The sequence below is a fragment of the Phyllopteryx taeniolatus genome, chromosome 5 (genome assembly GCF_024500385.1).
Source record: "Phyllopteryx taeniolatus isolate TA_2022b chromosome 5, UOR_Ptae_1.2, whole genome shotgun sequence".
Taxonomy (NCBI): Eukaryota; Metazoa; Chordata; class Actinopteri; order Syngnathiformes; family Syngnathidae; genus Phyllopteryx; species Phyllopteryx taeniolatus.
In genome coordinates, this window is record NC_084506.1 from 14,502,698 (window position 1) to 14,529,830 (window position 27,133).

A 27,133-nucleotide genomic window follows, 5' to 3' on the forward strand; every position below is an offset into this window, starting at 1 on the left:
TGACTATTAATTTTGAAAATTGTTCATATTTCTGACAATCTTGTGAATGCAATGCATTTCCCATCATAATGTATCCGGATGTAAGATCTAGTAGAATCTGGAGCATTCTAATCAAATACACATTTTGAAAAACATTCAAAAGATTTGTTAGTTTTCAAATGACAATACTACTGAAGCCTCGTCTACCTCTCTGCCCCCCTCCAAAAAAGCTCAGTACTCAAATGTGTACTGACACACTTGATCAGGAGCGCTTTTTGCGCAACCCTGTAGATATTCTCTTGTCATGATCTGTGCCCCGTAGTTCCTCTGTGGAGCATGGGTGGCGCTTTGTTCCTCTTTTTTTCTCTCTCTCCAGCACTAATCACCTCTTCGTCTGCGCACCTGATTTCAATCAGCACTCATCACGGCCTGCACTTAAGCCTGCCAGGTCCAGTGTTCCAGCGCCAGAGTATTCTTGCTCCTACGCGGTACACCAGCCAACTCGTTGCTCCTGCTCGTAAGAAAGATTCTCTGATTACCTGTGCCTGAACTTACTCTTTGTTTTCCTCCTCCTCCAGTGCCTTCCCGTGTCTCCTGCTACGATGCCCGCCCCTACCGCACTGCCAAGCTCACTCACCTGCTCATGCTCCAGCCTCCTGCACACCCCCTGCTCCTACAGACCCATCTTATGGCTAGGAACTCTCGACCCCACGCTATCCTCAATAAATCCCCTTCCAACTGCTTCTTCCGTCTCAGTCTGTTTTTGGGTCGTGTCTAATACCATTTGGTTACCAACCGTGACAATTCTATCGTCTTTTGACACATTCCTGTATCATTTTCTGCTAAAAGATACAAACTCAGAAAATCAAAAAATAATAAAAAAAAAATAGGGCAGGGTATGAATAATTTGGGGCATAAAGTTTATTGTATTTGAAAAACTAATCTTGAATGCACAATGCTATTTGATCTCCTCACCAAAATCTTCTTCCTTTGACCACGTCCTACCCTTCCACTGTGCTACTTTCTGGTTCTGCTGGGCCCCCCATAATGCAGAGTCACCACTACTGTAGACCCTCTCGGGTTTTCTTTTACATAAACTCTGCTAAACCCATTACTCTTATCTTTCACTATAACTGAATGCTGAAACATTTCTACTTCTTTTAAACGAAATGTGTGGAAACCCTTCAAAACAGTTTCCTGAGAGGGCGGATTTTCACTTAAGTGGCTTCTTGGTCAATTGAGGGGGAGGAAGGCAAAGTATGACAGCTATCAATTTAAACAGCAACTGCGGGCTTACACATGGTAAACTATAACTGTGCGCAGCCCTTATGAGTACATTTTAGTGCTTTGCAGTCAAACACAAGGTACTTGTATCCATCTTAAATCTCAACATCTGTTTTTCCTTTATAAACGTGAGCAGATTCATTTCATGTAGAAAACATGACATTCTTCTGGAGGAAAATGGCATTTCAGATAACAACTTAAAAAAAAAAGAAACTAAATGTGTGTGCTGACATGGCTGGTATTGTCAGTACATGTGAATTTTATGCCTGTACAATATTATGTATTCCTTCTGCAAGAACAAACAACTAGAGTCCCATTAAACAGTCTAGAGATTCATAAATTCAGAGATGTTGTGATGTGAGGTTGCCCTGGAAACAAATTAGATCAGACATAATGAAGTTGTTTTCCAGGTTTTCCATCACACTTATTTGTCTCCCTGTAGTGTAAAAGCCAAAGGAAGCAGACAGCTCTTGGTGTTGTGCCAAGTACATGACAGGCAGTACTGGAAGATATGAAGCTGACTAAACTCAACATACTTTAGCAGTCTCCTGTTTTTGTGTCTAAAAACATGCCACTCACGTGTCAAACAGCATATAGATGGATGCTGAATTGACTGACATTTTTGTCTACATTGTTAGGGATGAGTTGTTTTCAATGTTATATGTCAAGTAATCCACATCTACAAAATAACCAAATAGAAGCACCTCCAGTTGTGAATATTTAAAAAAAAAAAATTTTTAAAAGATGACCGCAATGTTGTTGTTGACTCTTCTTGTTGTTGTTACACTGTCCACCATATTATGAATTTGTAGCCAGAGCGGAATCATGTGCCTGGTACATAAACAGTAGCTAATATGAGACATTTGGGGGTGCATTTATCAACCTCCGATATGAATACAACATCATCAATTAATTGCCCAATGAGGGAATTGGCATCGCTGCTTAGTATTCGGGTGAATCGTAATAGTACTTATGGGTTGAACAAGAACCTGGATTGTGGGCCACGCCCTTCTCACATTCAACATAAGTGATATCTGACCTTGATGTTCTTCTGCATGAATGGACATTAAATCCCATAGACACACTCAAAAAACCTTGTTAAGAGTCTACTCAGAAAAATGGAAACTGGGATGGCTTCCATTTTGAGTTTTTGTAGGAGTAGAAGCCAGCCGTCCTAATTTGTTTTAATACTGTTGAGTGGCTCTGTACTGATCCTGACAAGACCATTTTGTTAAGCTGATGTCCTAATTGGGTCACAGGTGAGCTGGCGCTTATCCCAACTGAGCTTTTTCCACTCAGGACTGGTTGGCAGCCCATCGTAGGGCACATACTCTATAATGAAGTCACCAGTCACACTCACATTCACACACAAGAAAAATTTAAAGTATTCAATGTCTGAATGTTTTTGGAATACGGGAAGAAGCCAGGCGGCACGGTTGGCCGACTGGTTAGAGCGTCAGCCTCACAGTTCTGAGGACCCGGGTTCAATCCTCGGCCCCGCCTGTGTGGAGTTTGCATGTTCTCCCCGTACCTGCGTGGGTTTTCTCCGGGCACTCCGGTTTCCTCCCACATCCCAAAAACATGCATTAATTGGAGACTCTAAATTGCCCGTAGGCCTGACTGTGAGTGCGAATGGTTGTTTGTTTCTGTGCGCGCTGCGATTGGCTGGCAACCAGTTCAGGGTGTCCTCTGCCTCCTGCCCGATGACAGCTGGGATAGGCTCCAGCATGCCCGCTACCCTAGTGAGGAGAAGCGGCTCAGAAAATGGATGGCTGGATGGATGGGAAGAAGCCAAAGTACCTGTAGAAAAAACACACAATCACGGGGAAAACATGCAGACTGCACAAAGATATATGCATCAATTTCTACAAATTGATAACCTGATACTGGAGGTGGTCACAGAGTTAATCAGTTTACTCATTGTTTATTCTTAATGAAAGCCGGTTTTAAAAAAAATGTCAGCAAGTGCCAAAATACTTAATATTACAAATTTGTGCCGATTGCCTTGCAGTCATAGCTGAGCGCCACTGAAGTTGTACCTGGATGGATGATGCAGGGGTCACACTCATTGATAGCGTTGCGGCAGCAGGGCACAGCGTAACCCACCGAAGTCCCCTGCAGGGGGCATTTGCAGCGAATCACATCATACTCGCAACATCCCCTGCACATGACGTTCCACTCTGGGCCTGGGCAGTGGTTGTACAAATACCTGTAATCTAGATAAGATAATACAGTACTTTACACTGACAAGCCTCATTTTAAACCACAAGGAAAATATTAACAAAGGACTTTGTCATGAGTGCCAAAATAGCGAGCAAGATAAATGCGGTTGAAAAGGAAGAAAGATGTCAAATGTGATATTTGCGTGAGCAGACTTGACTTTGTCAACAGAGGGCTGCTGTGTTTACTAAGTCTTGTGTTTATGTGAGCTGCTGCCTACTGGCGTTCTGGTTATTTCCACAGCTATGTGGCCTCAAGCTCCTCTTTGGTGTTGCCAAGTCTGTATGTTAGCATGCTGTGTAAGACATTCAACATACAAACAAGCTGCTACAATATGAAAGTCACCATAACTGACAACTGAATCCAATAAGACAGTTCTGGTGAGATTCAAGGTACTTTGAGCATTTTTGTGTGGCTATGTAAAAGTTTAATTTTGGAAACAGACAGGGAAAGGACAAAGAAGAATTAACAGATGCAGCACTTTAAATTTGGCAGGGTGTTCTTCCAACTTTTAGCTCATCATTTCAGTTCTTATATTACATGTCATTTGTACGTTAGAAACAGACAAAGTCAAGTGTTAATGTTTCTTGATCTGATAAGGATACATTTTATTTTAATAATGTGAAGAATAACAACCAGAGGAGAGATTTACACAGTACATAAAATGGTCTATTTAAAACTTGCACAATTATGAGTTTGAATTTGTGCTTTAACTTAAAAAATGCCACCAGTCTTTCATTGCAACTGTCTGCGGTCTCAGCAATATATGATTAATGCCTCCAATCATACACACCAGGGCCTTCAGACACACACACTACTGAGGCTGACACACCAACCACTAGTTGCAGGTTCTTGTTGTGACAACAAATGTAACTTCACAACCCCATCAATTTTATTTTTGTATACTAGTGTCCTTGTGGTGTCTTATTATATTTTGGCTTGTCTTTCTCACTTTGACCAAAAAGATAATCCTGCACTTTTTTTCCAGATGGTCATTCTTTGGGGATTTCCATGTTGAAACCACAAGCATGCACTGTAAGGGCAGACAAGGCTTGTTTGTAGAAAACTTGATGAAACAAACCTAAATAGCATCCAACACAACTAAATCATTTTTTGACCATTTTAAAACACAGCACATTTGCACTTTTCTTCTGGCTAACTAAATGACTGATGAATGATTTCTACCTGACATCTGACACTAAAATGGAATAAGTTATGTATCGAGGCAGAGGATAATATTTTGACTCGTCTGTCTGTGGACAACACTCATCTGCTTTTATGCACAATAGAAAAAATAGTTGCTATCAAGTGCACTTCAAATGACTGATGTTTTGTTTGAAATATGACCTAAATTACATAAATTGTGTACCATGGATTAAAAGTATCATCAAGTGAGTTACTGGCCAATGTCACCATTAACTCTGTTTACTGTGACCTTTAACCAGCAGCAATGGCTCCCACCACATGATGAAAACAGTGTTTAAATCATGTGATGAGTGCCAACAGGGGATTGAGGGGGTGCAGACACCATCTCTTCTCATGAGACCAATTTGTTTCCACCCTGCCAGGTAAAGGACACTGGTCCACTAGAGTCGAAAACCTGAATTATGGGACATCAACATGAAAAGGTCTCAAAGCTAGCCCGGTAATGTCATTAGAAGGGATGGTGGTGTGTCCCTACAGAGAGCTGACCCATGGTTGCCTTCAACCCATTCAGATCAGTTCAGTTCAGTTTATTCACGTCAAACAATACGACTACATACACGTCAGTACCAGGACATACTGAAATATACCACACAACATGAAACAATGAAAAGAGACACCCCATAGAAGCTGCTCAAAGCTTATTGCGTGTTGGCTCAGGAAATTTAACATAACAAAAGACAAAAACAACAATGTAAGATACACATACGATTAATACTTTACAAACAAAACAAAACAGGACATTGATCACAGTCAGTAGATTTGAGCAAATTATATATACATGGACAGTAATTGAGTTTTTAATTTCCTCTTGAAGATGGCGAGAAATTGGGTGATTTTTAGATGAGCATCAAGCTAGTTCAAAATCTGTGGACAGAGGCACACAACACTTAGGCTGGTGGTATTAAGCCTTGACCTTTTCCTCAGTGATAATATCTTTATGTCTGGTGTTGTGTGCATTTTGAAAGGAGCTAATTGGAATAAGATCACTGAGTTTGGGATTCAACTTGTTGATGACTTTCTACATTATACATGCATTTTGATATATTGAGTATTGTATTGTATTGTATTGTAGTAAGTATTGAGTTTGGGAAGTATTACTATTCCTTGCCGACAGAAGAGAGGACTAGTTGGAGCACTACATTCAGACCAGTAAAGCGAATGTACTACTTTCTTTTGCAGAACTTGGAGGTTTTTTTTTTGTGTGGCTAGGAAACATGTTGCACCAGATGACATAATAAAACAGGTAAGGTTCAAACAGAGTTTTTGTATAGTGTAAGAAGTGATCAAGATGTGAGAAAATATCTCATAAAGAGACCTTCAGATTTTTTACAAGGGTATCAATATGACATTAATTATTTAATGATTCATCATGGTTTATTCCCAGAAATCTAGTGGTTCTTACTCTCAATATTGCCTGTCCTCAACTTCATGTGCATGTGCTCAGCATAGTTTTGTTTTTGGTACAAAAGATCATGTAATTAGTTTTGCGTACGTTTGAGAAGAGTTTGTTACATTTAAACCGCTAGTCAATTTCAAAAAGTTTTTTATTCATAAGTTGTTGTAGTTCAAATGGGCTCTCACGGGGCAAAAACAGATTTGTTTTTGCCATCTGCAAGCAAAACTTTGTGGAGCTCTTCTGAGGAATTCAAAAAATTGCTGATGTACAGGATAACGAGAAGCGGTCCCAATATAGACCCTTGCGGAACCCCGTGTTTAATACAAACAGTTCTAGTTGATGATTTGTGATCTTTCACATATACATGGTGTTACTTTCCAACGTGGCGCCCAAGGCAAGATTTTATACGGTGATCCCCTCCAACAACAATTTACATAAGCTTACAAAAAAGTTGAATACCAATAGTTCTTAACATTGCCTTTAAAAGATGTCAGACAATGTAAAATAAAATAGAACAGTTTCTTCATTTTATCACTGTATCATTACTACCAACCAAATCATGCGAGTTACTTGCTGTTACAACACCTAATGGGACAAAGAAAAAGAAGAAACAACTTGACCTCTTCTTCTTCCATTTTCCCTCTTTTTTTTCTTCCCTGTGTTCTGAACAGTTTTGGTCATTTTGACATGTTTTCAGAGGTCTCCGTGGTCACATCAATAAATTTCCCTCTACCCCAACAGAGCGAGCAGCATACCAATCAGCCAGAGGAGGGAGTATTTGTTATTATTGTTTGTAATAATATTAATGGAGGCACGGTGGACGACTGGTTAGAGCGTCAGCCTCACAGTTCTGAGGACCCATTAATTGGAGACTCTAAATTGCCCGTAGGTGCAAATGGTTGTTTGTTTGTATGTGCCCTGCAATTGGCTGGCAACCAGTTCAGGGTTTACCCCACCTCCTGCCCGATGTTAGCTGGGATATGCTCCAGCACGCCCGCGACCCTAGTGAGGAGAAGCGGCTCAGAAAATGGATGGATGGATATATATTTCACAAATTCTTTCTGTTTATATAAACTTATGAGCACAACTGTACATACTTTATATGCAGTCAGATGTACCGCTGTCATATTGGAATGAAAGTTTAGCCTACACCTTTCTCATAATCTCTAAGTGGCGGTGGCATATTAGAATGAAAGTGTACACCTTTTTCATAACCTCTAGATGGCGGCATACATTTATAAAATAGGAAAGTCTTTTTAATTTTCTCATATACCTATGTATAATGTGCACCATTGACTTTTGACACTTTGGGGGGGGGGGGGGGAATGTGCATTATACAAGAGAAATTACAGTATGTCATTCTGCATGAATCAAAATGTAGTCTGCTAATGAACAGTGACAAACACAAATAAACAAAAATCAATTTCAGTCTAGTGTATTTCTCTCTCTTTTTGCCATTTGGTTTGCAGTTGAAACATTCCCTCCACCCCACAAAGCAAATGGCCTTTCCTTTCTATGTAATCCTAGCGTCTTATGTCATGCTCCATGAACCAGAAAGTAGTCTGCTAACTAACATAGGAAAAGACAAACAATGTACAGTTATTCAGCATTGATCTGCGTCTGTGTTCTACTGAGTCTGATTTTAGTTGTGCAATGGAATGATCAAAATAAAACAACAAAAATGGGAACGAAGCAAAACATTTTTTGCCTCCTGTTCATTTTTGTCCTACACTGATTAAGCAAATTAGAATTTTTCTTGCAACCACTGAAAAGTCTCCCCACAAAAAAATAGGGCCACACAAAATCATCTGTATAACCTTTGGGCTTAATTGAGCTGAATTAAAACTATTTAACTAAAACAGGCAGCACGGTGGGCGACTGGTTAGAGCGTCTATCTCACAGTTCTGAGGACTGGGGTTCAAATCGCGGCCCCGACTGTGTGGAGTTTCATGTTCACTCCGTGCCTGCGTGGGTTTTCTCCGGGCACTCCGGTTTCCTCCCACATCCCAAAAACATGCATGAATTGAAAACTCTAAATTGCCCGTAGGTGTGAATGTGAGTGCGATTGGTTGTTTGTTTGTTTGTGCCCTGCGATTGGCTGGCAACCAGTTCAGGGTGTACCCCGCCTCCTGCCCGTTGTTAGCTGGGATAGGCTCCAGCACGCCCGCGACCCTAGTGAGGAGAAGCGGCTCAGAAAATGGATCGATGGATGGATAGTCTTCCCCAACCATTTGGTCCGGGAAGGGGTCTTTTGAAGACAGGAATCAAGATTTGACGGGAAGCTGCTAATTAGGTCAAGGTCCACTTGACGTACACCAGGCCCTGTCCTGGTCGCCGTCTCACAGCAGGGCAGCGTGGAGGAGCGGGGGTTCTCAGGTGGTCGCGAGTGTCTGTGACGCCACCGAAGTTGCGGTGTGCATGTCCGCTAAACAGCAGTATTTTGGCGTGTGTTCTGATGATTATTGTGTTTTATTAGAGTAAATGGTTTATTTACGGCCTTATAAAAACACGTGAGACATCCAGTGGGCAGGATTGTACCTTTGTGTGCGTGTATGTCATTGGAATGTTACATGAGCTCTTAGTTCAAAAGTTATTGTTCCATCCATCCATTTTCTGAGCCGCTCATCCTTGCAAGGGTCGCGGGAGTGCTGGAGCCTATCCCAGCTATCAACGGGCAGGAGGCGGGGTACACCCTGAACTGGTTGTCAGCCAATGGCAGGGCACATATAAACAAATAACCATTCGCACTCACATTCACATTTATTTAGTCTTCAACTAACCTACCATGCATGTTTTTGGGATGTGGGAGGAAACCGGCGTGCCCGGTGAAAACCCACGCAGGCATGGGGAGAACATGCAACCTCCACCCAGGCGGGGCCAGGGATTGAACCCCGATCCTCAGAACTTGGAGGCAGACGCTCTAACCAGTCGTTCACCGTGCCAAAAAGTATTGTTTTTAAAGTAATTTGAAACAAAACATGCCATGAATGCTTAAAGAAAATTGCATAAAGATCCAGTTTTCACTGTTAGTTATTAAAAATTGTTCCCTTTACATTTGTAATGTAATAAATGGCAGCAATTGAGCTGCATGCTCAGGGCTATTGTACTGCATTTTAATGTCTGACTACTAGCTATGTTGTCATTTGTCAGGGGGCCCAACTAAGGAGAGATTCCTCATGGCTCTTCGGCAAAAATTCAAACTGTCAATTTGTATGTGTTGTAATATGTTTTGAGGTGTATATGTATTTGATACAACCACTGTGTCTCATGTCTCCCAAATCCAGAGGTATGTGGGAGCTAACGGGAGCAAAGCCACAACAAAGCACACCTGAGCTCCCATAAAGATACTCAGTTCGGCGATCTGCGTCTTTTATTCATGGTCAAATTGATAATTTCATTGGAAAAAAAGCTTTTTCCTCAAGTACACATGATGCTAATTACATTATTTTCTCTTAAGGATGACAACAGTGGTGAAACTCTATCATGCAAACAAGGAAATTTAGATTGTAAAACTGCAAAAGTTGTACGAGGTATAGTAGCTTCCATACAAAAGAAATGACACTGAAACCTCATGGTACAAAACAGATCAAAATAAAATGGTATTGAATTGTTATTAGCTATCTTCTTCTTCTTCTTTTCCTTTCGGCTTGTCCCGTTAGGGGTCGCCACAGCGTGTCATCCTTTTCCATGAGAGCCTATCTCCTGCATCCTCCTCTCGAACACCAACTGCCATCATGTCTTCCCTCACGACATCCATCAACCTTCTCTTTGGTCTTCCTCTAGCTCTCTTGCCTGGCAGCTCCATCCTCATCATCCTTCTACCAATATACTCACTCTCTCTCCTCTGGACGTGTCCAAACCATTGAAGTCTGCTCTCTCTAACTTTGTCTCCAAAACATCGAACCTTGGCTGTCCCTCTGATGAGCTCATTTCTAATTTTATCCAACCTGGTCACTCCGAGAGCGAACCTCAACATCTTCATTTCCGCCACCTCCAGCTCTGCTTCCTGTTTTCTCTTCAGTGCCACTGTCTCTAATCCGTACATCATGGCTGGCCTCACCACTGTTTTATAAACTTTGCCCTTCATCCTAGCAGAGACTCTTCTGTCACATAGCACACCTGACACCTTCCTCCACCCGTTCCAACCTGCTTGGACCCGTTTCTTCACTTCCTGACCACACTCACCATTGCTCTGGACGGTTGACCCCAAGTATTTAAAGTCCTCTACCCTTGCCATCTCTTCTCCCTGTAGCCTCATTCTTCCCCCACCACCCCTCTCATTCATGCACATATATTCTGTTTTACTTCGGCTAATCTTCATTCCTCTTCTTTCCAGTGCATGCCTCCATCTTTCTAACTGTTCCTCCAGCTGCTCCCTGCTTTCACTGCAGATCACAATGTCATCTGCAAACATCATGGTCCACGGGGATTCCAGTCTAACCTCATCTGTCAGCCTATCCATCACCACTGCAAAAAGGAAGGGGCTCAGGGCTGATCCCTGATGCAGTCCCACGTCCACCTTAAATTCTTCTGTCACACCGACAGCACACCTCACCGCTGTTCTGCTGCCCTCGTACATGTCCTGTATTATTCTAACATACTTCTCTGCCACTCCAGACTTCCGCATGCAGTACCACAGTTCCTCTCTGGGTACTCTGTCATAGGCTTTCTCTAGATCTACAAAGACACAATGTAGCTCCTTCTGACCTTCTCTGTACTTTTCCATCAACATCCTCAAGGCAAATAATGCATCTGTGGTACTCTTTCTAGGCATGAAACCATACTGTTGCTCGCAAATACTCACTTCTGTCCTGAGTCTAGCCTCCACTACTCTTTCCCATAACTTCATTGTGTGGCTCATCAACTTTATTCCTCTATAGTTGCCACAGCTCTGCACATCACCTTTGTTCTTAAAAATGGGCACCAGTACACTTTTCCTCCATTCCTCAGGCATCTTCTCACGCACTAGAATTCTATTGAACAAGCTGGTCAAAAACTCCACAGCCACCTCTCCTAGATGCTTCCATACCTCCACAGGAATGTCATCAGGACCAACTGCCTTTCCATTTTTCATTCTCTTTAATGCCTTTCTAACTTCCCCCTTACTAATCATTGCCACTTCCTGGTCCACCACACTTGCCTCTTCTACTCTCCCTTCTCTATCATTTTCCTCATTCATCAACTCCTCAAAGTATTCTTTCCATCTACCTAGCACACTGCTGGCACCAGTCAACATATTTCCATCTCTATCCTTAATCACCCTAACCTGCTGCACATCCTTCCCATCTCTATCCCTCTGTCTGGCCAGCCTGTATAGATCCTTTTCTCCTTCTTTAGTGTCCAACCTCCCATACATGTCATCATATGCCTCTTGTTTTGCCTTTGCCACCTCTACCTTTGCCCTGTGTCGCATCTCAATGTATTCCTTTCTCCTCTCCTCGGTCCTCTCAGTGTCCCACTTCTTCTTAGCTAACCGTTTTCCTTGTATGATTTCCTGTACTGTGAGGTTCCACCACCAAGTCTCCTTCTCTCCTTTCCTGCCAGAAGATACACCAAGTACTCTCCTGCCTGCTTCTCTGATCACCTTGGCTGCAGTGGTCCAGTCTTCTGGAAGCTCTTCCCGTCCACCGAGAGCCTGTATCACCTCTTCCCGAAAAGCTGCACAACACTCGTCCTGTCTCAGCTTCCACCACATGGTTCTCTTCTCTGCCTTTGTCTTCCTAATTTTCCTCCCCACCACCAGAGTCATCTTACACACCACCATCCTATGCTGTCTAGCCACACTCTCCCCTACCACTACCTTACAGTTGGTAACCTCCTTCAGATTACATCGTCTGCACAAGATGTAATCCACCTGTGTGCTTCTACCTCCGCTCTTGTAGGTCACCCTATGTTCGTGCCTCTTCTGGAAAAAAGTGTTCACTACAGCCATTTGCATCCTTGTTGCAAAGTCTACCACCATCTGTCCCTCCAAGTTCCTTTCCTGGATACCGTACTTACCCATCACTTCTTCATCACCCTTATTACCTTCACCAACATGTCCATTACAATCTGCACCAATTACGACTCTCTCTCTGTCTGGGATGCTCAGAACTACATCATCTAGCTCCTTCCAGAATTTCTCTTTCACCTCTAGGTCACATCCTACCTGTGGGGCATAGCCACTAATCACATTACACATAACACCCTCAATTTCAAATTTCAGCCTCATCACTCGATCTGATACTCTTTTCACCTCCAAGACATTCTTAGCCAACTCTTCTTTTAAAATAACCCCGACTCCATTTCTCTTCCCATCTACACCATGGTAAAATATTTTAAACCCTGCCCCTAAACTTCTAGCCTTACTGCCTTTCCACCTGGTCTCCTGGACACACAATATATCAACCTTTCTCCTAATCATCATGTCAACCAACTCCCGAGATTTTCCTGTCATAGTCCCAACATTCAAAGTCCCCACATTCAGTTCTAGGCTCTGTGTTTTCCTCTTCTCTTTCTGCCGAAGAACCCGCTTTCCACCTCTTCTTCTTCTTCTTTGACTTTGACTTCGACCCACAGTAGCTGGATTTCCAACAGCGCCCTGCAGGTTGACGGCGCCGGTGGCGGACGTTGTTAACCCGGGCCACGACCGATCCGATGAACGCTCATATTTGTTTGGCAAGGTTTTAAGCCGGATGCCCTTCCTGACGCAACCCTCTGCATTTATCCGGGCTTGGGACCGGCCTACAGTTTGCACTGACTTGTGCCCCCCATAGGGCTGCATTGAATTGTTATTAGCTATACGATTAATAAAAACAAAAACAAAACAAAAAACATTGGAGTCAGTCGGTTGGCATAGGCTACTCCTGATTCGCAACCCTAATTCGGACAAACGGTATAGAAAATGAATGGCTGTCTGAAAGAAGCGTCAGTTCTATGAGAAAGTGATCATGAAGCTCTAGGGTCCACTGTTTTATGGGGTTCATCATCTCAATGCGTGCACCCAAAGCGTAATATTTACTTATAGTAAAATAGTGTTATTTTGGGATACACATTGTATTACTTTACTTAATGGCCCACCACTGTTTATTGTCATGGTTTTCTTATTTGGTTTCATTGCAGAGCTTTTTATTACTGGTCAGCCATGTCTAGGTTACATTTATTTGTTAAGTTGCGTCCATCCATCCATCCATTTTCTGAGCCGCATATCCTCACAAGGGTCACGGGCGTGCTGCAGCCTATCCCAGCTATCTTCGGGCAGGAGGCGAGGTACACCCTGATCTGGTTGCCAGCCAATCGTAAGGCACATATAAACAAACAACCATTCACACTCACATTCACACCTACGGGAAATTTAGAGTTGTCAATTAACCTACCGTGCATGTTTTTGGGATGTGGGAGGAAACCGGAGTGCCCGGAGAAAACCCACGCAGGCACGGGGAGAACATGCAAACTCCACACAGCCGGGGCCGGGATTTGAACCCCAGTCCTCAGAACTGTGAGGCAGACGCTCTAACCAGTTAAGTTGCAGTGAAGCACAATTTCTTGTACATGGTTCGAGCCTTGGCTCAGCCCTTTGCTTGTAAGGACTTTCTCTCGTTACTCCAGCTTTCAGTCTGGCATTGTGTTCTTCTTGCTAATGAGTGGTTTGCATCTTCTGGGCTAGCATCATTATGTGTTTTGTCTCCCAGAGACAGCTATTTGGTTTTCATGTTGGTTATACCAATAACTACTATAAATGTGTACATTACAGGTAAAGCCTAAACTTGAAATTGAGTGAATAAATTCTGCGGTGTTGAAAATGGATGGATGGACCCCTTGCAAACGAAACACACCTGTGGTTCACATGGTCCAATACGTCTGCTCACATGCAAAATGGACAGACTCAAAGAAAAGGTGCTACAGTATCTTCTAAACTGCATATCCAATACAGATGTGAATACCAAAGAAAAAGCTGAAATTTTTATCTCGTCTCATATTCCTCTTTTGATGTCAACCCAAATGTTTACAGCAAAAATAAAGAAATAACCCCCAATAGTCCAAAACTTTTGGAGGGGAGCGCAGTTCAAGCACGACTAGAATCACTGTAATTATTATGGTAGTTTCCACTTCGAATGTGATTGTGAGTGTTGCTGCGGCTTTTGTAAGTGCGAAGTTGTGTTTGCTTTTTTTTTCTTCCAGATGTTGAAGACTCTTCACAAGCATGTGAAAAAAGGCACAGAAATAACACTCATTGTCACACTCGTCATTGCCTGGTGGGGACCTCCATGTGCCACACAGCACTTGGATCCAAAAAAAGCAGATGTGAGCATCTGTAGCTCAGCTGCACACCTTTGATGTAAATACAGACACTGACATCTTTCCTGACACAGCCGGAGATGTGGTCATGGAAAGTACAAACTTTGCTCTGTGGATCAGTAGTTGGACCCAGAATGCATGAAGCGTAGACATAGGTTCATACAATCTACGAACCCTGACCTTTGCTGTTAAAAGAAATTTTGTTTTTGTTTCCCCCAATTTAGTGGTTCAGGTAAGTCGAGCTATGAACCAAATTATGGAAATTAAATTATTCTGAGGCATAGTATGGAGTAGAGCAACAAGATTTCCTCTCATTTTCCTTGGTTTGTCCACTATTTTGAATGGCTCTTGTGGATTTAGAATGTGGTGCAGATGTATAATTTGGTTTAACAAGTCGCCAGCCACTTTTACTCTGTATGAACCAAAGTCAAAGAGTCTGTTTGTACCGTTTGGGAAAATAGATGCCTCAAGAGATACCGTATATCGCATTTGGATAATTCAGTGCTAATACCTAAATGTTATCAGAAATACATCTGTGCACTCTGCTGTCTGTGGCATTTGTACCTGTTATCATACACTATAGTTTGAAATTTTTTTGCTCACTGCTTGAATCAACTTGAAGCCAACATGTCTTATTTTGCATGAAACAAAGTTATAGTTATTTAATACTGGATAAAGTAAAGGGCAACTGTATACTAGCTTGAGGCCAAAATATTGATTCTACAATATATCACACACATATACCACTGTTAGATATTGGTACACTATCCAAGTAAGTGTATTCGCATACTTGAGTTTTTTTTTAATATGATGTAAATTATATTATTTACAGTATGTACCATCAACAGCGCCTAGCTAAATATTTATCCATCTATTCTCTATAACACATTATTTTCAGGATCACAGGGAATTGGAGCCTATCTCAGCCTGTGGGTGAAAGGCAGATTACATCCTAGACTGGTTGCTCGTCAATCACAGGGTGGCGACGGGCAATCATTTACACTCACATGTACACTATCATTGTGTGGGAACTGGACCCGCACTGTCTGCAGATAAGTCAGGTGAGTGACCCATGACTACACCATCTATGCCTGGCAAAACAACCATTGAAAAGATATTTCATTACATGAACAAAGTCAGACTAATCCATGCAGGCCAACTTACTTTGCTATCTATTGTTACAAGCTGAGAGCATCCTAATTACTCAAGTGGAAGTCTTCGTAAACATTTTCAAACATTAATATTCTGATCCCAAGTCTATCTAATAACTGTTATTTGTATTTTCCTTTTCGATAATAAATGGAAACAGCTTTCCATTTGACTATTTTATGGTATAATTATGTGAACAAATCCCCTGCCATTGGCTAGCAAGTTCAGGGTTGACCCCGACTCTCCCCCCCCCCAGTTAGCTGGGATAGAAGCCAGCACGCCCGCGACCCTAGAGACGATAAGCGGTACGGAAAATGGATGGATGGATTTTGAGAACAAAGTGTGATTTTGTATTCACCTACTTTAAAGTGCCCCAAAACAGGCCCCAAAAATGTTTTGTAAATTCAATACATCACTGAAAACAGTAATGTTAAGCCGGACAATGAATGAAGGGATGGCAAAAAATAAAATAAAATAAAATAATTGCACCGTATGTGAAATCAGGCTTCAAAATGGTCAAGAATTGATAAATTCTTTGAGCTTCCAGATGCTGTAGGCGTGTTGCTGTGTGCTCTGAAAATCTCCAGCTGTCAATCAAATACTTCTATCGTGGATTCACTGCTACTCTGCAAGCAGTGCAAGGAGAGGAGTCACATACAGCACATGCTTTCACGGGATGCAGGGAGTCATTCTGCCACTTTGTTTCTGTTGAAATTCTGCGGACCGTTAGTCGACGGAGGGACTCTGTGTTCGCAGTGGTGTGAGCCTGAGTTGCAGTCTTTGGCACCCGCAACTAGATTTCTCCCCCCTTGTTCACATCCGCGATGTAAGTTGCTGACGGACATTCGCCATGTACCCTAACCACTGTCGGGCTCGTGTGGGGCCGCGGGGTGGCGGATCCTGTCCGGTTCGCTGCAGCCCCGCAAGACAATGCGTGCGCAGCCAGACAACAGAGGCACGTTAGCCCAAATTACATCAAACACATTGCACTTGAGGGAAGATGTATTTTTTGAGTTGTGGGCATCCTTTGATGGCTAACTGCACACTATACTGGTAGAACTGGGTCCATTATGACTTGGATGAAGAGGAAGTGTCAATTCCGCCAAATGGCCACTGCATGGAATAAGGGCGCTTCGTGTTTATATAGTGAGGGACGGAAAATCTCTTGAAGTCACGAGGATAGTTTTTTTGCCCCACCCACAAAATCTGAAAAATGTATAAGGTGGAAAAGAGTCTTAAGCTTTATCTCAACAATTCAGTTCTATATTGTTCTCTTTGCACATGTTTCCAGCACTTACGTTTAATCATATTTAGCGTATTTAGAAACAAAACAAGGATTTACATTTTGGGGCACTTTCATTCCATGATTACCATTTATTGTAATCGTAACAAGTTTTCCCTTCTTCAGTTACATACATACATACACACACACACACACACACACACACACATACATATATATATAGTTATATATCACAGTTTTTCAATATGATACTACCATACTGTGAATTACTTTTGATTTCCATCCTTTCTGTATACAATAGAGATTTTCTACTGAGCAAAAACTCATGCAAAACAAGTAAGTGATATTACACGGTTATATTGTACAGTATATGTACACAATTAAATATTTCCTCAAGGCAAAAAGTTGGTTATTTTAACCATGACATATTGAGGACATTTTTGAGTGAGCGTATATGCAAGTGTACAGTTATCTTTGCATAGTCTCCACAGCAGCTGCCTAGTATTTTGAGGTCAGTGTGATTAAGCTATCATGGAACAAGGAAAGTCCCAGGGGACCATTGTGGGCAGTGCAGATCTGAGTGTCGGCTTATCCCACCAACTCATCCTGTGCATTGCTCTACTGACCTATCCCTATTCTAAAAACCCACTGATGAAAAGTACTATTTTATTATCCACTTTGACGTAAAAAAAAAAAAATGTACAACGTACTGCACAGGAGTGCAACTTGCTGGTTGGGATTAACACTTTTCTACTGTAAAATAAAAATAATGATTCCAAAAGCATTCCACTGTAAACATTAATCATGCCGTTTCAGCTCTGTTAATCCTAACAGACGGCCCTATCAGGTAAGGACACAACACCATTAGAGACATGAGCGTGCACATACATGCACTCATGAAAGGGCATTGTAAAGATTTGTATGCCAATTGTAAATATGAATTTCTATTTTAAGCTGCTCCATTGGAAAGACCTATCATCAAATAACTACACAAAGTTATGCAACAGTCTCCAGAGTGACTCAGCTGACAACATCGTATGAAAGAGGGAACTGCTAGTCAATACAGATGAGTTCACTGGCCAACATGACTTTACTGTGTTTTGACTACTTGGAGGTTTGCAAAGGGGCGTTGGAGGGCAGAGGAGACGCACATGCATCACTGCAGTCGGCATGAGCGATTCAAACTTTGCGTGCTACATTCTGTCGAAGTCATCAAGGGCAAACAAAGACTAGTATTTCAAGTGCTACTCCTCCAGAGACCACTGACATTTAAAGAGAAATTGCACATGTACAAACAAGGAGGAGTGCCAAGTCTGAACAGTACTATTAGGAAGCAAGTTACCAAAAGGAATGTGTCGCAAAAGCACTTTTTTTAATAATGCAAGAGCAGATAAACAATCTCACACAGCCATAAACGTCCTTTTTTAAATACAAATATTTAGGCAGGATCACACCTCATTCTATATCTCATCTTTGTGAGAGACAATAGAAAGAATTAAAACATTTCACCTCTGTTTACAAAAGTGCTATACATTTTTCTGAAGACTGATTTTCCTGTCCTTCTTTTGTGCTATAAAGGGATTTAAAGAAAGACTGGATCAATACAAAGATGTTGGCTTTGTTGAGAACAAAAGATCCACAAAAGAGAGAAGGGGTGAGCTCTAAAAATAAATTTGGTCTCTTACTGTTGGGCCAGGAGCTCCCTTGAGGTACGAAGATAAAGATGAGGAGGTAAATGAGAAGGAACCAGCCTGGCCGCCCACTGATAATTGCGCTGGTCCCAGGAATCGCGTCGGAGCGCCCATCTGTTTGCCCCAGCTGAAGTCCAGGTTCCACAGACAGCATGCTGCCGTCTGGAACTCTGTTTACTTTCTGAACTCAGCTGACATCACCATCTCAAACTCTTTCAATACTTAGCCACCCCCTCCTTCCAATTTTCTCTTGCTCACTTCTCCCTCAGTCTGGCTCTCTCTCTATCTTTGGCTTCAAGTTACAGTCCAGTCTCACAGTGGTCTCCCTTAAATTCCTCTTCCTTCACTCGGAGGACCACAAGGGTTACTCTTGAATGAAAGCAGCCGCTAGCCTTTTATGCTAAACCCATTGTCTCTCGTTCTCGCTCACACACACACACACACACACACACACACACACACACACACGCTCACACACACAATGAGGTTAAGCACATAACTGCTCTACACTTTGAAACAAATGATGTGATGGAATTCACGTCTGCTGAACTATTCAAGTGTTCTAAAAAAAATGAACGTCTCTAATTAAATTTCACAAAGTTCTAAACCTGAAAACAGGTGTAAGAATGCAGCATGTTTCACAAAACAACATTTAGTTTGCTTTTTTCTTAATATATAAACAATGGCACCAATTCATTGGAATGTGCTTAGGTTCCTATAGTCCTAGTAAATGGAAAAAATATGCCTTTCAAGTCACTCAAAACTTAAAAAAGTTTGAACCAGCATTATGAATGACATCATGCAAGGCATCAGCAAAGATAAAAGTGCTATGCTGGTGTCACATGTTCAATGTGTGGAAGGTGGGAACAAAGAAGACAAAACAAGAAGACAAAGGGCCGTAGTATTAAACTCTCTCTCTCTCGCTCAATTCCAATGAAGTTGGGACGTTGTGTTAAACATCATCAAAACGTTCTTGTGTAAGTTCACTCAGGTCAAATTTGAGCATTTTTCCTTTCTTGAGACCAAAGTCAGCAAGACAAGCATTCTACCTTCAGTTAAGCATGGAGGATCCATAATGTTGTAGTGCTCTCTGTTCTGTTATGGAGCGGCAAGCGTGGTGATGTCAAAAAGCGTCCCAATAGGAGAGGGTTTTGCGGATTGATATCTATTTAGGCGGACTTGTACTGTATATAGCAAATGGAAAATGGACAAAGTCATAATAAATTGATGTCCCACTATCTCGAACTTTGGGACGATATAATATTTATATATATATATATTGTTTCTGAAGGAGGGTTTCAAACTGCTCCCTGCTCAGCCTGAAATACACCTCAAAGCGCTTTTCGTGGAACTGGAGCTCACAAACGAGCTTATAAACGTTGAGATCTATAATTAGTATGGATGCACACATTCCCATTTTAATGTGTTGTTTCGCCTCCTCTTCCTTAAGAAGCAAAGCCAGGGCTTTCTTTTGCAACAATGAAAAATATTGCAGAGTTGCGGTCTGCTCAGAGGGGAATGCCTCCCGACTTCCTTGTAGGATGCTATGTCAGCACTTCCAAATTTGGGCACCGTCGGCATTGGCCGCACCGGGGTGCCGTCGTCCTTGCACTCTGCCACTCGGACCTTTCACACTGAGCAAGTGCAGTGTGAAAAGGCCTTAGCACACTTGGGTTTGGGTGGATGAGCATGGGTTCTTCAGAACAATAAATATCACAGTCAGCCATGTAAAAGTATCAAAGAATGGTTGAGAAGGAAGAGTGAAATGTTTTTGAACTGGCCAGCAGTGTCCTGAGCTCACTCCCAGAGAAACTATTTGCAAATGTAGCAGAAATTTACAGTTGGTGAAAGAAATAATTCAAGAGTGAATAACGACTGACTTGTGCAAAAAGCTTATAGACTGCTGTAGGAAGCGTTTTGGGACAGTCAACCTTATTCATATTTTTAATTTGTCTTTGAAATGTCAACATTTAATTACAAAAGAGTTTATTTTTACATTCGTATAAAAATTGTAATTAATTATTGATCAAGTTAAATTTTTTTGGAACATATTTACATTCATATTCTGTACTTTCTTTAATCCATCTTCTGTACTGCTTATCCTCACTATGGTCATGGGGGTGCTGGAGCCCAGCCCAGCTGACTTCAGATGAGAGGTGGGACTGGTTACACTCCATCCATCCATTTTCTGAACCGCTTACCCTCACTGGGGTTGCGGCTGTGCTGGCTTCAGGCGAACGGCGGAGTACACCCTGAACTGGTCGCCAGCAAATCGTAGGGAACACATAGACAAACACCCATTCACACTCACACTCACACCTATGAACAATTTAGTGTCTTCAGTCCACCTACCTTTTTAGAATGTGGGAGGACACCAGAGTACCAGGAGAAAGCCCACGCAGGCACAGGGAGAACATGAAAACTCCACACAGGGGACATCAGATTTGAACCTGGCTCCTCAGAACTGTGAGGCAGATATGCTAACCAGTCATGCACCGTGCTGTCCTTATTTAGTAAAATTCAATATATCAAGTAATTTAAGGTCTTGGTCTTCTGAAGATTATGGTTTGTTTGTTGATCATTGTCTCTCTCTGAGGTCATCATTTGAGTCAGCTGTGTCATGGAAGCACGCCCATGATTGCTACTGACAAGGCCCTGGTGTGTTTAATCAGCCTTTTTAGCAGCAGGCCAAATTGTCCGAGGAGAGAGGGGTTGGAAAATTGTTGTACTGACTGATTAAACTGTATGTGTGTTTTGGCCAATATCTATAAATTGAGTGTACTGAAATGATACTAATGTGAGACAATTATTTAATGTGACGGTTTGTGTAATTTATAGACATTTTGTATAATCGTTGATTAGGTCTTCTACACCTCTTTTGTGTTTGTTCATGCTAATGTCTTCATATAGGAAGCAAATTTGTTTGGTCAGCGATAAGTGTTTGCTGTTTTGCTGGATCTGATGTACACACAGTGACAATCTGGCCAAATTGCAACATTTTCCTTCTCTTGCAATCAAAGTCAGTAAAGGTCGAATTCTTGGATGTCTTTGAAGGTTTTATCCTGAGTAGGTAGGGTGTGTCAAGACTTACTTTTCCTCCCTCATCCGCTCGGAAAGCCATCGAAGCCAGCAATCATGAATGTTAAACATCTCCATTATTTAAGATCCTTATGTGTGTGGTCAACATTGAGTTTGGCCGAGCCATGAATTCCGTGGCTGTGACGTAAAACAGAACGATAGCCAATTAAAGAAATTTGAAGGTTGTGCTGTTGCCAGACACAAATAGAGGAGCAACTGATTGTGTTGAGTATTTGTATAACGTGTCTCACAAGTAATTCAGCACAATAAAAGTTATAAGAAGAAGAGTTTGTTAATGCAATGCAGTTACCAGATAAGCTAAAAATTATCCATCCATCCATCCATTTTCTGTACCGCTTATCCTCACTAGGGTCGCGGGCATGTCGGAGCCTATCCCAGCAATCTTCAGGCGAGAGGCAGGGTACACCCTGAACTGGTCGCCAGCCAATCGCAAGGCACATAGAAACAAACAACCATTCGCACTCACATTCACACCTATCGGCAATTTAGAGTCTTCAATCAACCTACCATCCATCCAAGCTAACAATTAGCTTCTTCTATTTTCTTCTACTACTACAACAACAAAAACTACTACTACTCTTTCTTCTTGATAATTTCCTGAAGCCCTGTGGCTCCTTGTTGGCACTGAAATGTCAGTTTATGTACCACGACAGACACCAATTTTGGGGAAGATATCGTTATCTCTGTGGTAGGGCTGCACAATTTATCAAATTTTACTTTTGGCTGCCACGATTAAATGAGCCTGACCGTCGGTACATTATATATATATATACATATACATACTCACACACACACACACATACACACAGTATATTTCATTAAGTGTATTTTTGCAGAGAAAAAGTGTATAATTATGGATTAATTATGTGTATTTGAAAATAAAACCTATACCTACTTGACTTTAATGTAAACTTTTGGTGTAATATTTGATGAAACAAATACAACTTGCATTTGCTCCAAGAAATAGTCAACAGCATTTTCAGAGTGATTATAAAGTAAATATTTAAACAGTGTTTATTCGTATAAAGTGATTGTTTTCTCGATGCATTTTCATTTCAAAACTTCAGGAACTTCAGACGTCTGCCAAAGGCTGTCAAATCTTTCCTTCATTGTGTCATGAATGCCTGTTTTTCTAATTTGACCTCACTGTTAGCTTGGTCACCTTGCCAGACAAATGCATGCCTGCTGATACTTTCATCCATCATGTTAATGTAAAAGAGGAAGGGAAAGAATTTCCCATGACCCCCAGATCATTTTCATCCTGGGCGGCTTGAATTAGCTTGCTGGGCTCTATTGACATTAGAAACATGTCAGCTAGCACGAAGGTGGCTACAGCTGGTCAAAGATAACCTCATTATCCATCCATCCATCCATCCATCCATCCATCCATTTTCTACCGAGGTCCATTTTCTACCGAGGTCAGGTCGCGGGGGCAGTAGCTTTAGCAGGGATGCCCAGTCTTCCCTTTCCCCAGCCACTACATCCATCTCTTCCGGGGGGATCCCGAGGCGTTCCCAGGCCAGCCGAAGGATGTAGTCTCTCCAGCGTGTCCTGGGTCATCCCCGGGGTCTACTCCCGGTGGGACGTGCCCGGGACACCTCACCAGGGAGGCGTCCGGGAGGCATCTGAATCAGATGCCCCAGCCACCCCATCTGGCTCCTCTTGATGTGAAGGAGCAGCGGCTCTACTCTGAGATCCTCCCGGATGACCGAGCTTCTCACCCTATCTCTAAGGGAGAGCCCGGACACCCTGCGGAGGAAACTCATTTGGGACACACAAACCCCTCCACCACGATAAGGTGACGGCTCAAGGAGGGGACCTCATTACCTTTCACAATTAATTCCATTCTTGGCTGCTCTGTTTTTTGTACAACTCCTATATTCATCTTTAAAGTCTATTGTTATAAGTGAAAGATTATGTATTTGTCAAGTCAAAGATTCTCCCGTTTGTCCCTTTTTTAGCAAAGGTGGCCTCAATGGAGGCTCTCTGGACATCGGGGAACATGGAATGCTCCCAAGACTTGTGAATGTCATTGAAATTTGAGAACAAGATAAATTATACATAAGATATTATGAGACAAAAAGCGCTTAAATCAATGGGAAAATACACAGAAGGCCAGTTTGACACTACATCATCAAGTTGGGCAGAGCACTGCGCTGACAAGTCAATTGCTCCAGTCCTCGCTGCAATCCTTACTTCTTTAGCCAGCAAACTACCTGAGCCTGAATCAACAGTATCTCTCTCCTGGTAACTATCAAGTAGTCTACTCAACTTTGCCTCCATTCCTATGAGATGTAAACACTGACTTAAAAACAGCAAATCCTTGTTAGGTGACAACATTCCATGCTATCATTTCTCAAGATACAATTAATCGAAACAAATAATAATTACATTGACTTCCTCACGCAATCTACCGTCCACAATAAAGTTCTTGTTTTTTGATCCAAGCAAAAATCAGACAGATTTGAAGGAATATCTCTATGTCAGACATGCAAACCAAACACCAACACCAAAGGCATGAAAAAGGTGACAAAAAAAAACATTGAAGGTGGGTCTGGGGGGGATCCCCCAGGGCCCCGCAGAGAATTATATTTTTATGTTTTTATTTTAACATAAATCAAGCAATCTGGAAGACTCTGAAGAGTACAATAAGGCAAAATGAACACATTTTCATCATGCAGAAAAACATTTATTTACACCGCTCAAGTACATGTTGATGTACAAATTTAAGATAATTAAATTTGCAGAATTTCTTTGCTTTTTTGTTTTGGCCTCCGACTTGAGCCAAGCCCATCTCCACCTGCACCTGATGCCAGCTTCAAGCTCTGCCACATGAATAGCATCCTCTATTTAAGCACTCAATGGAATACGTTGTGTAAGGTCATGTGACTTTCTTGTGTTGTTTTATTGGTGAACTAAAATGTCAATCACGCTAAAATTGGATTGACACAAACAGCCCCCAAACAATAAGATCATAATAACGGAGAAAAAGTACCATTACTTCTTAAGAGCAGAAGCGGCAGAAGTTTTCTTCTAGTCTCGTCAACTCCTGTGACTTGCACAAATCAGGTCCCGAGCGCACAGGCAGAACCTCAGGCCGCATATTAGTCCGCTGCAGAGTAATATTCATAAATTACATCTGTGTGTGGGGAATATGTGTAATGGATCTAGCTGCCAGCGTTCAAGGACTATAAAACAACCTATGACGTCAGTGACTGTGACGGCGACCCCCCCCAGGAATAACTCATTTGATTTTCTACGATTCACGTAAATGGCCTATTTTGAGTTCAAAACGGTGAATTTCGCCGAAAGGCAACTGATTTGCATGTATAATACTCCCAAGAAAGACCTTATAGTGAGTGCATATTTTTGTCAATGCAATTTTCCTCTCATAATGTTTACATTTTTTAATTGATTTTGTGCTTGGTGGTCCAGGTTTCCAACAAAAACAGACAAAATGAACAGGGTTTTAACGTCCAGGAAAATAATCACAGCATCACATCTCTCCTATCTCCATGACAATGCAATGGACAGAGGATAAACAGTAGACATTCCACACTGTATTCTCACAGCTTAACCTGCTAACTCCATTAGATGGGTGGAAACTCGGCAGTCAGGTGACATGAAAGAGAAAAGCCTGCAGCAGGCTTTCAGCCAAACCAGTGATATCATTTTCCAGCAATGAACTGTGACTGGCAGGGGGAAAAAATGCAGAAGAGTTTCTTAATTGGATGCGGTATGTGCTGCAAAAAAATAACTGTATTGTCATTTTACAAACACTTTCAACATGAATCACAACTCTCTATTTATGATTCACTATAAATGTCTCATACATAAAAGTATGAATAGTTGTAACTATAAAGCAGCTGATAACATTTTGTTTTCCTTGGAGCCAACAGGAAAGTTAATTTGAAGAAAAAGAGATGTTGATTGAGTCATTACTCCAGTGGTTATTGTATGAGTTATAGCACAAAATTAAAAAAATAAGAAAACTTGTGTCATATGCTTTTTTCATCATGATTCTTATATGCATTTTAGTATTTACTGTATGTGACAGTGACTGACAGTCCAGGGCGTAGTCCACCTTTCACCCAAAGTCAGCTCGGATAGGCTCCAGCTCACCCGTGACCCTGAAGGGTTGCTTTCAATTATGCACATCACTGTCCATGACAATCTTCAAAGCTTCTCCTTATTATATTAAAGTTAGTCACATAAAGATAGAAACATAATACGCCTTTCTGGCTTATACTGTATGTATTTAGGAATGTAAAGTGACCATGTCTGGCTTTGATTTGTTTCAACATTAAGTATAAATCAGGTCACATATGTGTCATACACATTTCTCTGTATGACGCTCAAAATATGTTTTTGTTTTTTTTCTGAATCTCCAGCTAGTGAAGCAATACAGCCTTGTGTGCCCTGCTAGTGAGGACAAAGCTCTGGATATCACATCCACTCTGCTAATCCCACACCAATAAATTCCATCTGCGAACCATGTAAAAGATCACTGTAGCACCCCAAGGTCTTCTATACATAGAGAAGCATGTCTGTTTGCCCTTGCATGTGTGACCTGCTGTGATCCCCTTTGGTCAGATCTAGTATGGAGCCAAAAGTGCTCCATATGTGAGGGCAATAATGATCATTACATTTTCAATGAATGGTGAACCAATTATCCAGCTATACTGTACATGATATGACAAATTATCGGAGAGCTTCAATTTGGTATGCGGTAAAAATGCCAAGTCAACTTGAATTTAAATATTATGCATTAAAACCATTTCGCAGATGACTGAAACTGAAATAGAAAACTACACACTGTATAAATGAGAAAAGACAAGACAGGTTTGCTTGCCTTACAAAGAGCAGCAAGATTTAGTAAATAGCTCCATGATGTCATTTGGATACCACTGGCCTTCACAGCAAAATCTCATTAATTTTGAACAGAGCAAGTATTTAAATGAGGGGATAGTGTACAATTCTGGTTGAGTCAATTCATCCAGGAAGCTCCTCTGTTGAAAAAAAATATTTCACCAAGGTTACATTCTCATCTATCCATCCATCCATCCATTTTCTTTACCGCTTATTCTCACTAGGGTTGCAGGCTGCTGGAGCCTATCCCAGCTATCTTCGGGCAGGAGACGGGGTACACCCTGGAACGGTCGCCAGCCAATCGCACGGCACATAGAGACAAACAACCATTCCCGCTCACATTCACACCTACGAGTAATTTAGAGTCTTCAATCAACCTACCACGCATGTTTTTGGGATGTGGGAAGAAACCGGAGTGCCCGGAGAAAACCCACCCAGGCACGGGGAGAACATGCCAACTCCTCACAGGCAGGGCCGGGATTTGAACCCCGGTCATCAAAACTGTGAGGCAGATGTGCTAACCAGTCGCCCACCGTGCCGGCCATTCTCATCTATTCATCCATCCCTTTTCTGAGCTGCTTATCCACACAAGGGTCGGGCGTGCTGGAGCCTATCCCAGCTATCATCGGCCAGGAGGCGGGGTACACCCTGAACTGGTTGCCAGCCAATCGCAGGGCACATACAAACAAACCAATACTGGCCACTCATGCCAGAGTAGCA

General features: G+C 41.9%; 1 protein-coding gene across 2 annotated transcripts in view; it reads right to left on the minus strand.

The window, feature by feature from the left end:
- Positions 1-18,676, minus strand: part of pamr1b (peptidase domain containing associated with muscle regeneration 1b) — a 43,704-nt gene extending 25,028 nt beyond the window's left edge. Inside the window, exons 1-2 of one of the 2 annotated variants that reach the window (XM_061773538.1) lie at positions 18,440-18,676; positions 3,303-3,479 (exon numbers count right to left, since the gene is read on the minus strand). In XM_061773538.1, coding sequence (XP_061629522.1) covers positions 3,303-3,479; positions 18,440-18,599 — 337 coding nt within the window. In that variant the 5' untranslated portion in view covers positions 18,600-18,676. The remainder of the gene's footprint in view (positions 1-3,302; positions 3,480-18,439) is intronic. The other variant, XM_061773537.1, reaches the window with a different exon arrangement.
- Positions 18,677-27,133: the final 8,457 nt, after the last annotated feature.